The sequence below is a fragment of the Ceratotherium simum genome, chromosome X (assembly GCF_057802395.1).
Source record: "Ceratotherium simum simum isolate JZ-2026a chromosome X, ASM5780239v1, whole genome shotgun sequence".
NCBI classification, from domain to species: Eukaryota; Metazoa; Chordata; class Mammalia; order Perissodactyla; family Rhinocerotidae; genus Ceratotherium; species Ceratotherium simum.
This window is the reverse complement of record NC_141940.1, coordinates 103,722,720-103,735,223: the sequence shown is the minus strand read 5'-3', so window position 1 is coordinate 103,735,223 and position 12,504 is coordinate 103,722,720. Positions and strand designations below refer to the sequence as shown.

Below are 12,504 nucleotides of genomic sequence, written 5' to 3'. Positions count from 1 at the left end.
TGCCCCTGGGAACCACAATACAGTTTTCTCTGTCCGTGTGTTGGTTTATATTCCACATATGACTGAGATCATACAGTGTTTGTCTTTCTCTTTCTGGCTTGTTTCGCTTAACATAATACCCTCCAGGCCCATCCATGTTGTTGCAAATGGGACGATTTTGTCTTTTTTTTATGGCTGAGTAGTATTCCATTGTATATAAATATACCACATCAAGAAGTGTTCAATTTTAATGAAGGTAATTACCAATTGTTTTTCTTTTCATTGCTTCCTCTGTCCTGTCTAAAAATTTTTCTCTACCCCTAAGTTGCAAAGATATTCTATGTTTTATTCTGGAAGCTTTATAGTTTAGCTCTTACACCTAGGTGTGTATGACCTATCTCAAATTTGTGTGTATAGTATGAGGTAAGGATCGAAATTTGTTTTTTTCCATATGGATACCCAGTTCTTCCAGCACTGGTTGTTGAAAAGACTTTCCTTTCTCCCTTGGTTGCTCTGGTGCTTTTTGTCAAAAACCAATTGGCAGTGAAGTTCTACATCTGGGCTCTCTATTCTGTTCCAATTATCTATTTTTTTATCCCTATGCCAATACCATACTGTGATTACTGTGGCTTTATAGTAAGTCCTAAAGTTGGTTAGCATAAGAATTCCAACTTTGCTCTCCTTTTTTGAGATTGTTTTGGATATTCTAAGTTTTCTGCATTTTCATGTGAACTTCAGAATCAGCTTATTAATTTCTACCAAAAAAAGAAAAGCCTAGTGGGGTTAAAATTGGTATTGCATTGTATCTACAAATCAACATGGGAAGAATAGGTATCTTAACAATATTGATTTAATCACAAACTGGTATATTACTCTTTATTAGGTCTTCTTTAATTTCTTTCAGCAATGTTTTGTAGTTTTCAATGTACATATCTCTGGTTAAATTTGTTCATGTGTCATATTTTTTGATGGCATTGTATTTCATTTTCCAATTGTTTGCTAATATACAAAAATACGGTTTTTGTATACTGACCTTGCATCCCAAGACCTTGTTAAATTGACTTAATATTTCTAATAGTTGTTTTTCAGTATTCTTAGATTTTCTTTGCAAATAATGTCATCTGGAATGGCTGTTGAATTCTGTCAGATGCTTCTTCTCCATGTAGTGAAACGATCATATGCTTTTCCTCCTTTACTTTAATATTGCATTCCTGAGCTAAACCCAACTTGGTCATGATGTATTATCTTTTTTATATTTTGTGAATATTTTATTAAGGATTTTTTTTACTTTTATGTTCATGAGGGGTACTGATCTGTAATTTTGTTTTCTTTTGGGGGAATGAGTAGGTAATGTCCTTCTGAGGTTTTGGAATCAGGGTTGTGCTGGCTCCATTTAAAAAAAAATGCGTTTTCCCTCCTCTTCTATTTTCTTGAAGAGATTGTATAAAATTGGTATTATCTCTTCCTTAAATGTTTGATAGAATTCAACCACTAGTGGAACCATCTGGGTTTGGAGTTTTCTTTGTGGAAAAATTTTTGATAATGGATTCAATTTCTTTAATAGATATATAGCTACTAATATTTCCTACTAATATTTCCTATTTCTTCTTGTTTTCAGTTTTAGTAGGTTATATTTTTTGAGGAATCTGTCAATTTCATCTAAGGCATCGAGTTTATCGGCATAAAGATGTTAATCACATTCCTTTATTACTTTAATGGATAACCCATCTTCATTTCTGATTTTGGTAACTTGTGTTCTTTCTCTTTTTTTCTAGATCAGTCAAACTTAGGGTTTATCGATTTTGTTTATCTTTCAAAGATCAAATTTTTGGCTTTGTTTACTCTGTTATTTCTGTTTTCTATCTCACTGACTTATCTTTCTTTTACTTACTTTGTTCTTCTTTTCTAGCTTTTTAAGGTGGAATTTTAGGCCACTGATTTTAGACCTTGTCTTATATGAGCATGTAAAGCTATAAATTTCCTTTTTTTTTTTTTTTTTTTTTTGGTGAGGAAGATCAGCCCTGTGCTAACATCTGCCAATCCTCCTCTTTTATTTTGCTGAGGAAGACTGACCCTGGGCTAACATCCGTGCCCATCTTCCTCCACTTTATATGGGATGCCACCACAGCATGGCTTGCCAAGCAGTGCATCGGTGCGTGCCCGGGATCCGAACCGGTGAACGCTGGGTTGCCGCAGCGAAGCGTGCGCACTAACTGCTTGCGCCACCGGGCCGGCCCCTATAAATTTCCTTCTAAACACAGCTTTAACTATTGTGTAGTAAAGAATTTGGCCTTGCCCAAAGAGAGGTGCCCCCAGCTCCTGGGAGATAACCTTTAAAATCTTGAAATTTCCAAGTGATAGGAGTGTCTTTGTTATTTATGGTGGGCCCTTCAGACTACACCTGAGAGTTTATGCTAATGCAGTGGCTCCTGATGGACATACTGTCCACCATTTCTTATCAACTTAGTCCTCTGTTCCCAGGTTAACAACTTTTCAATGCACTCCCTTAAATCAATTAAGTGAAGTTTATCTGTTGGATTACCAGTAGGTAATACTTCTTGAGCAGACACTCAGGCAAAATCAAGCTTAAAGACTCATATATTATTAATTCAAATGGTTAAGGTAATCAGTGATATATAACCCAATGACTTTCAGCTTGAAACTGCATATAATGTCACCACAGCACCAAATCTGGTGCTTGGAAGTCATCCACTAAGATTCTTCTTTGTACCATTTTTAGAAATCAGTAGGCTATTTTAAATGCAGATCAGATGAAACACCCATGGTAGTATTAAACAATAAAAAGAACAGATACTGCATTGCAACCTATAAATGAAACACTTAAAAACATTCTGTATTGAGCTTAAAATACACAGAAAGCTGTTCAACCAAAATTTAAGTAATTTAGGTTAGGTTACGTTATTTGGATAGAATTTATACACTCCCTGATTAAAAATAAGTCTGATGAGATTTTAAAATGTTACATCCTTAGGTAATTTTTTTAAAGTAAGGCATTCTCCACTATTCCATATGTCTTCATGATCAATCTATCTTGAGTTGCTTAAAGCAAAAAGGATTAAGATATGAAATGCATATACTTTAGCTCAGTCTTGAGAATTTATAAAACAAAATAGGCCATTAATAAGAATGGGGCAGAAGTTTATCTAAATTCAATGACTCAACATTTACTGAGAATTATTACTTAATTCAAATTAATTTTTTAAGATATCGAAATGCCAATTAAACATTTGGTATGTAAAAACAAGGAGAACAGATTTGATACCTTTAATATTACATAGAAGTGATTTAATAATTATCCAAAAATGATTCCTCCAAATCTTGGTTATGTAGGATTTATTTTGTTTTTGATGAAAAAACACCTAGTCCCTATCTAATTGTTATGCTCACCTGTTGAGAACACAAGGATTCTTTTGTGGCCTGTCAATTAAATAATCTTAGATTTACTGCAGATCAAACTTTCCATTATAACATAAGACCTTTAAAATTCTCATTATTTTATAAGAATTATCTTTCAGGATTATAGTTTTTAGAGTGCTGAATAAATTTATAATGTTAACCATATAATACACTGTTTCCACTTCTTTTTTAAAAAATAGATTATATATCCTATTTAATTACCTTTGACAATAATTCCAGGAATTATTAATTTTAGTGCTTTTTAGAAATTTAAGTTTGGGGATATTTCATTATTGCCACAGTAACATCAATATGGTAACTTTTTTTATGCTGAATAAGTTAATGAATATGTTCAATGGAAATTTCTTCAGCTATCTGTGAACTCCTAAAGAATTCCGATATTTATTTCTATGAAGTTGGTAACATTTCTCTACTCACCTTTTTTAGATGGCTTGGGTGGTACAACTGGGCCAGGTTCTATGTTGTCATAAAAATTATTCATGGCTTTTGGATCAAAGTTTCCTGTAAAGAAAATCAAATCACCAGGCATTTAGGACTCTCTCTCCTGCTATTTGAATTTTCTGTTATTTATGTAAGAAGAGAAACTGTTTTCTAGGGTTTCAAAACTCATTATTATCATCCTACCCTCCTCCCACTGAAATTGTTTTCCTTCTCATTGTGAGAAAAGATCCAAGCAAACTACCACACCAGTGTCCTGTCTACAACCTATCAGCTAAAGGAATATTTTTCTAACTGTAAAGCTAAGTCTCTTCAGGCAGGATTAAGCATGTGGCGCATGTAGGGAGGTAAATGAAGAAGAGAAATGAAAGGATGGCTGAACTGTTTTCTCTTTCTGTTTGTTTTGATTTTAATAAACAAACCATGAGAAAAATTTAAATAGTGAAAGCTCACTTGCACGTCTTTCATAATTTACCTTAAAATTTTATCCATTATGAATTCAACTAGGGAAGAAGCTAAATATATAAATTTACAAAGATTAATCAAGTTGTAATGACAGCAGTAGCTCATGGATTTCTATCTTCAAGAAAAAGGAAATCTTAAATGCTGCTTACAGATTTATCAGTGATAAAAGATGATATGGTGCCAATTTCAGAATAATAGAACAATCCCTGAGAATTTTGTCTTGCCACAAAGTTTTCACCTCTCCTAAAATGTTCACTCCTTGACCTAGTGTCTATTTCAGCCCCAACTCCTGCCGTGACTCCTCTAAGGTCAGTTCTGGTCCAGTGTCAGCTTTGGGTCCTACCTTCACTTCTGTGAACCTATCATTGCGATCTGCTTGTTTGCACAATTCCAATTAAGCTTTATAACTGTACCCTTGCTTATTTACAGAAGATGCTATATTGTACTGATGGTTCAAAGACATTGGATCTCTTGATTTATAGACTTTTCCCAACAAAAGTCTTCCTCACCAAAACCAACAATAAAGCTGCTTTTCATCAAATCATGCACTGATTTACATCTAGTCTAAATGTTCCCAAAAATGTCTAGATTCCTTCTCTCGCTTAAAAGTTTAGATTGGAAATTCAGAATAAAATTTTTCCAGAACATGAAAGAGTAGAGTTTAATATAAAATGGATATATTTGGACCCTTTATGAAAGGAGATTTAGAAACGCTTAAGCACCAAAAAGAGCTCTTCGTTGCCCAATGGAGACCAAAAACACACCTTTTCGCTTATAAAACCTTAATAGTGGTTTACGTTGCAGGTACTATTTATTACAAATGCTTTTATCCATTTGGATATGCTATTTTAAGATAATTTTCTGAAAGTAATTCCTATCATGGCTCATGAAAGCCACAATGCTATTTGATATATTAATTGGATCTTTTTATACTTTAAGATGCTACATATGTATTTCTTCAATTACTTAAGTTATAGCTGATGTTCTAATTTCTAGATCCCATAAGGCTTACTATAAATATCCTAACCAAATGTTTGAGTGTCTCTTTGCTTCAAAGAACACAGAGCAAAAAAGAAAAATTGATGAAATCTTCTAATATAGTAGCAATAGTTTGTATAACCCCCACATTATGCATACTAATTCTTTCATTGCTTAAAACTAGTAGGCTGTAGAGTGACTAGGCTTCTGAAAATGACTTTAAGGGTACCTGACTAGATTGCTCAATTTTCACATTCAAATTGGCTTCTGCCTATTGTTCAGATAGTTCCATATCTTTCAGGTTCCCCTGCTTCTACTGTTTAATCTTGCCTAAAAATGGCAATGGGGTACTTTGTTATATACTCTTAGAATACAGTAGAAGCTCTCTTAGCTGCCATGGTAAGGGGGGGCCTGATTAAAACAAGGAATTGTTAAGAAAAATTACATGTCAACTTTAATCTAACAAAACATATAAATATAGCAATATTTTCAATATTTTAATGCTGGACCAAGACCTTTTCCTTACGTGTCTGTTGACTGAAGTTCTTTATTGTCTTTCTTACATAAACTACACCTATGATGACCTAAAATGGGAGCGGGCAAACTTTTTCTGTAAAGGGGCAGATGATAAACATTTTAGGTTTTGTGGACCTGTAATACAGTCTCTGTTGCAAGCCCTCAACTGTGCTGTTAAAGCACAAAAGCAGCCCAGACAATATGTGAACAAATGGGCATGGCTATGTTCCACTAAAACTTTATTTACAAAAACAGGCAGCAGGCTAATTTGCTTAACTCTGATCTATAATTTCTTGTTTTGATTTCTTTAGAATGGAGCAAGAAAGATACTTTAAGAACATTTAATTTGAGGACAGAATCCTCTTAGATTTTTATGATTTTCCCCCTTAACCTTTTTCAGTTGTTTTCATCCATATCTAATTCAGTCCCTATTTTTCTTAGTGATTTGCCTTTGATTCTTTAAAAAGCATTTGCTTTTGGTTTTTATAGAAGAACTTCTCCTATATTCATGTCACTTTAAGAGACTTTAAATTAAATTACGGAAGTACAGTAACCGGCATAAACAGGTTTGGGAAGAGGCACAACTGACTCTTGCTAAGTAGACAATTCAACTGATGGGAGCGAAAGCACATGGACACGTCAGAATACAGCCTCCTAGTCAGGAGTGTGCAGTGGCTGTGGACTCAGTCAGTTTATTTTACAGAGGAAATGAAGAACATCTCTAACCTGGTGAGCTGGGTAAATGGAGTCAGTTAAGAGAGCTTCTACTTACTGTGTAGTACACTTCTATAAGAAATCCAAAAAACAAAAACTCTAAGATATAGTTGGATGTTTTCATGCAACAGATAAAATACTAAAAAGTGGCATATGGAATTTATTTTAAAACTGAGAAATCTGATATTCTGATTTGGGATCCCTATTTTTACAGATATTTTAGATGAATATCACATACTATGAATCTACTAAGTTTTAGATTTAAAACCCATGAATTTATAAAATATTCACAGTAAATCACCAGGGAGGATAAATGCAGAGTAACAATACAGAACAATCTTAATGATAAGAACTTAAGAATGAAACTGCCAAAGTAAAACTATTTTTTGATCCCTCAAATCTGATCTATTGACCATGGGGTGGAGGGATCTCTTTACCAGGACTGTAATCTTATAATGGATAAAAACTCTCTCTTAAACTTGTAAAACAAAAATGATTGCTATTTAAGCAGCTTAAAACACCACACTATTACTTATGGTTTACCAAATAATCAAGTCTATACCTCTAGATTGAAGGAGGTCAACTTCTTTCAGTGTACAGTCAACATTTATCTGGAGTTGTCTGTTCATGCTTCTCAATCTTGTCATTTCCTCAGGCTAGTAAGAAAGGACCCAAAATAGCAATTGTGGGAAAGTCATTATCAAGCCCAACATTTAAGAACTGCTATTCATGTTAATTGTTCTGATTGGTTATTACCAAGAATATGGCCTTAGTCCACAAGAGGGCATGTTTAAGAAATCCTATACGTTACGTTTTTCAAGGAATAGTCAGGTATAAAGGGGACATCAATATGGCCACATATAAACAAAATCTGCATATAATGTGGCAGACTATAATACTAGACTATGTTCTATCATACAAAATACTACCATTTTAATCACAGAGCACTGAGAATATTTTATTTCTGTTTTCATGATAAGGGAAAACTGTAAGAATCAATCTTTTAAACAAGCAATATCCATGATTTTAGTCTTGTCCAGGCTGGTAAAAATTACAATAGTACTAATTTTAATTAGCACTTACTAAGTGCCAGGCACTGTGTTCACCAGAATTCTCTCATTCCTTTCCTCAAAACAATATTTCGAGGTAAATACTAATATCAGTCCCAATTTATAGATAAGGAAACTAAGGCACAATGAGGTTATATGATTTTCCCAAAGTTATAAAAGCTAGTAATTGGTAGAGCCAGGATTTACACAGAAGTTTTCTATATAAATTGATATAAGAAATCTTTTTGTCTTCTTTTTTTCTAGATCGAAGTAAGCAATTAACGTAGTACATGAAAATTTCAGGAACAAATGGACTCTATTCTTTCTCCAACTGTGTTTCCTTCTGCCTCGACCTTTCCAGCCTAGCCTACTCCTTAGGCCTCTCAGGGACATACATGAGACACTGAAATGTGAAGAGAGCCCTACTCTTCAGTTAAATAAAGCTTTTTGGAAGACTTTATTTCCCCTGACATTCTGAATTTCTTTACTATTTACATATATATAGTTATTTTAAGTTAGGGTTTAGACTCCAGAGGCATGGGTACTGAAGTCTTCAGCACAGGCCAGGTGTTAACTCAGTTACTAAGTTGATTTCGACTATATATAGTAAAAGATAAATATCTGCTATGATAGGAAGACAATAAAATCCTATTCTGTTAAAAATATGTATTTTGCTAAAAACTAAATATATTAATATAACAGTGAAGAAACATGTGCAAAAAGGCTATCTTAATCAACAATACTGCAAGATCTTATGCTATGTTAGGAGGTATCATCAAATACCTGGGAATGCCCATTACATTAACAGGTATCAAAAGTTTACAATAAGTGATATAACAGGCAGCATATAATAAGAGCTATATGCCAGGGGAACACAAAAGTCATTTAGAAGTATTTGTTAGGGATTGCTTTTCTTTTCTCATTCCTACGGGCAAACTTTATGTGACATTAACCTGTAAAATGTATATACCCTGTCTACCAAGTAATATTAAACGAGTTTAAAACATAACTGAGCATTTATATTAAAGATAAAACACTTGTTCAGGGGTTTCAAAGAGTTATGCTGTCTTCCTAGGCATTTGTGAAAGAACCTATTTTCTTTACAGAATCATATTGGGGAAGTCAACTACCTGAAGGACCTTATCCTTACTACATATTTTGGGGTTGGGGGGGATGTTGCGGCCATGGTGGTCCCAAATAGTGAAGCTCAATAACTAAGTACAGAAATACAATAACACACTTTATAGTCAAGAGGCTATTGCATATTTGCTTATAACAACAACAACAAAAAGCTCTTGCCAACAGGCTCATTTTGAAAGACAGCAGAAGCACTGGAACTTACTAAATGAACAGTTTATCTGTAAGATTCCTATGTCCGGGCCGGCCCCGTGGCTTAGTGGTTAAGTGCGCGTGCTCCGCTGCTGGCGGCCCGGGTTCGGATCCCAGGCACGCACCGACGCACCGCTTGTCCAGCCATGCTGAGGCTGCGTCCCACATACAGGATGTGCAACTATGACATACAACTATCTACTGGGGCTTTCGGGGAAAAAAAAAAAAAAAAGAAAAAAAAAAGATTCCTATGTCCTTTTTCATAGCTTCTGATTAAATTGAGGGGGGAAAAAAAGCTGTTTCTGAAAAGTTACTACCATTTGTCAAAAAATACACTGTATTTTCATGGAGGAAGGGTTTCAAGATTGGCTGTGTGTAATTTATTAGAGTTGTTGTAAAATACCAGGATGTTTATACCTGACATCTCAAAGTAAAAAATTCTAAGTTTTTTTCAAAAGGTGGCCAGAAATACCTTAAGTCAACTGTTTCAGCACTTTAAGAAGTTGTCTCACAGAGACCAAGGCCGAAGACCAGTGATATTTTTTGGTGGCTTGGCCCCAAAAAACTGGGGACTCAAAGCTGTGGGTTAGTCTAAAAACCAAATTAGAACAAAATGATTGGGGGGAAAAACTTGGGGCAGGGGGTAATTGGCAGCTCTCTGCTTATTAAAATCTTATTTCCCCTTCAAAGTATAAGTTAAATTTCCCTCCTCCTCCATGAAACTGTCTCATCTTTGAACCCTATTAGCAAAAAGCTACTTCTATCTCAGAACTCTGAAAGTACATAACATCATTACCATTTAGCTAGCCAGCACTTCTGATTTACTGTCTTGCATTATCTTCTCTCTCTCTCTCACACACACACAAATACATATCTTTTCACATACAGATCTCTTTAAGAGATGACATCTTCCACAGCATCTAATACAATGCTTTGCAAATACCAGATTGAGAAAAATGATGGCCCTCATGCATCTTGCACTTCTGCCCTCCTTGGAAAGATTATTTTAAATCCCTCTAGGTTTCTGCAACTGCACATGTCACTGGTCACAAATGTGCATTCCAGTCTCATTAGGCACACACGTTTCTAACCAATTTTTTATACACTGCTTGATAAGAAATTAATTTGTTTGAAAACCTGAAGGTAGCAATATGTGCTAAGTAGCAAAAAAAGTCAATTCTCTATTGCATAATCCTATATGAGTAGGACAATAATAAGGATAGCCATTTACTGGGCACCTACTCCACACCAGGTGCTTTACATACATTGTCTCTTTATTTTGACAAGATTAAAATGTACTTGTTAGAATTCCCTTTTATAGATAAGGAAAATCAAATGCAGAGAAGTTAGATATAGCCAGCGAATGCCAGAGCTATTCTGGCTCCACAGCCTATGTGGAAACACTTTCAACTATGTCATTGTGCCTCACGTGAGCCTCTATGAACAAAAGGGGAATTTGAACTAAATATTTATTTCTTGATTAATTTCCTACATAATCTACCCTTATGTTTATACATGCTCCTAAAGCTAAAGGAAATCAAAGATTTGCAAAATGCTTCAGATTTGTGTATATATATAGATATCTCAAGTAGATTTTTCAACATTTATAAGACTTACTATTTGTTGGGCATTGTATAAATTGTTTACTGTATATTATCTTATTTAATCCTAATAAAAATCCATGAGATGGGTACTCACGTACTATAGATAAGAAAACAAGCACAGAGAAAGTTACTTATCCAAAGATACGAGTGACACATAAGTAGCAGAAGTAGGATTCAAATTCACACCTGAATTGAAAGCCCACTGTCTTCACCACCACATATAACTGTCCCTCAGCCATGCACTCCTAATAGTCCTCCATTTTACTTTAGGCCTGGCAGCAGAAACACATGGGAATCACACACTCAAATTTCTCATCTGTCAAATATTATCACCCACATGAGCTACCAATTTCTGAAGCTGGGTGATGGCTACAGGGGGGCTCACTATATTATTCTGCCTATTTTATATATCTTTGAAATGCTCTATAATAAAAAGTTAAAAATAAATTACAGCCCAGGGCAGCAGTTGCACCAACTTCCCTCTTTTTCTAAAGAAGTCTCATCAATATAAGTTCTCATCTAAAAGCCATGTTTTTTTGAAGCACTAACCTATACTACATTAGACAGCTCTCCACTTCTAACAACAACAAAATCAACAGGGCTTTATTTAGTAGGGATTATCACACAGCAAGAGGTCACTAAACAAAGCTTATATGATTATTCTAGAGAAGATGACTTCCATGCTAAAAAGAATTTGTTTATGCCTAAAGGACTCCAAAGTGCCCAACCACCATAGGTGGATTCCCATATGGGTTATGTTCTTCAGTATCACCCCCAATCAGGGGATTCAGTTAAGGTTTCAAGTGAAGAAAAAATGAGGCAGAAATGTGATTTACACTAATATCACCTTTCAGTTAAAGATAGTTTTGTAATTTTCCAAGTGTTTTAAGTAACTAGAACCCTCCCTTCTTACTTCTAATACAGACTATACTTAGGAATTTAGTCAACATTAGAAAAAATTTCATTAAAAATATTAAATACGCCTATTTCTCAATAATCTCCTTCTCAAAAACTTTCACTGGTTCCCCATTACCAGCAGAAAAAAGTTCAAACACCTTAAGCTTAAGGTCTAAGCCCCACTCTACCTATGCACATTAACCTGTTAAGACATCAGAAATCTTAGCTTAAGTGGGAGAACTCTATTTGCTGCCTCCCTCAAGTCAGTCTCTGTCTTGACTTCATTACCTGATGTTCTTTTTCCCTTCTAAAATGCCTTCTCCTTTCCTCTCTGCCTATATAGCAATATTATATCACTTAGGGAGTGGTTCCTCATCTTTTTTTCCTTCAACCTAATAACCTTATGAAAATCAGATGAAAGCTACAGACTCGCTTCCATATAAACACACGTATGAAACTCTGCATATAATTTCAGGGATTCACAGATCTCCTTTGAAGCCACGAACCTCAGTTAAAAACTTCTCTAAAAACTTCTCAGACATGCTGTCTGCAAGCAGCCTGACATATATGCCTACTTCTCTAAACTTGCAAATTCTGAGAGAGGGATTACTCTCCGTTTAGAGAAGGTAGAAAAATAAAGAATGGCTCTGTGGAAAAAGTAGAGGTTAAGGTGAGCCCTGAAGAACAGAGAGGATTTATACACGCAGAGCTTTAGAAGGGCATTCCAACAGGAGGATAATGTGAGAGAGCGGAGAAGTGCATTGAGTATATACAGAAACTACTTGATGTATGAGTTCTCTCATTACCTGTAAGCATACACAGCACTTACCACTGTATTATAGTTATCTGTTGATGGATCTATTTCTCCCACTAGCAGGTATGCAGTAAGTACCTAGCATAGGACCACATTCATAAACTGTACAAAATGCTTGTTGGATGAATGAATGTTGAAAGGTGAAATGATAGGTTGGATCATAGAAAGCTTGTGATGTCACAAGATTTTATAAGACTGGTTTCAAAATTTTCAGAATTGTTTAAGATATTAAGAATTCATAAATATTAATCAACATGTTAAAAATATATTATCCGAATCTTTT

General features: G+C 34.7%; 1 protein-coding gene across 7 annotated transcripts in view; it reads right to left on the bottom strand.

Annotated features, from left to right (window-relative positions):
- Window positions 1-12,504, bottom strand: part of TAB3 (TGF-beta activated kinase 1 (MAP3K7) binding protein 3) — a 64,834-nt gene that overhangs the window by 12,125 nt on the left and 40,205 nt on the right. For all 7 annotated transcript variants that reach the window (XM_087427284.1, XM_087427289.1, XM_087427286.1 and 4 more), the window contains 2 exons: window positions 7,091-7,184; window positions 3,835-3,918 (listed from right to left, as the gene is read on the bottom strand). In XM_087427284.1, coding sequence (XP_087283410.1) covers window positions 3,835-3,918; window positions 7,091-7,184 — 178 coding nt within the window. The remainder of the gene's footprint in view (window positions 1-3,834; window positions 3,919-7,090; window positions 7,185-12,504) is intronic.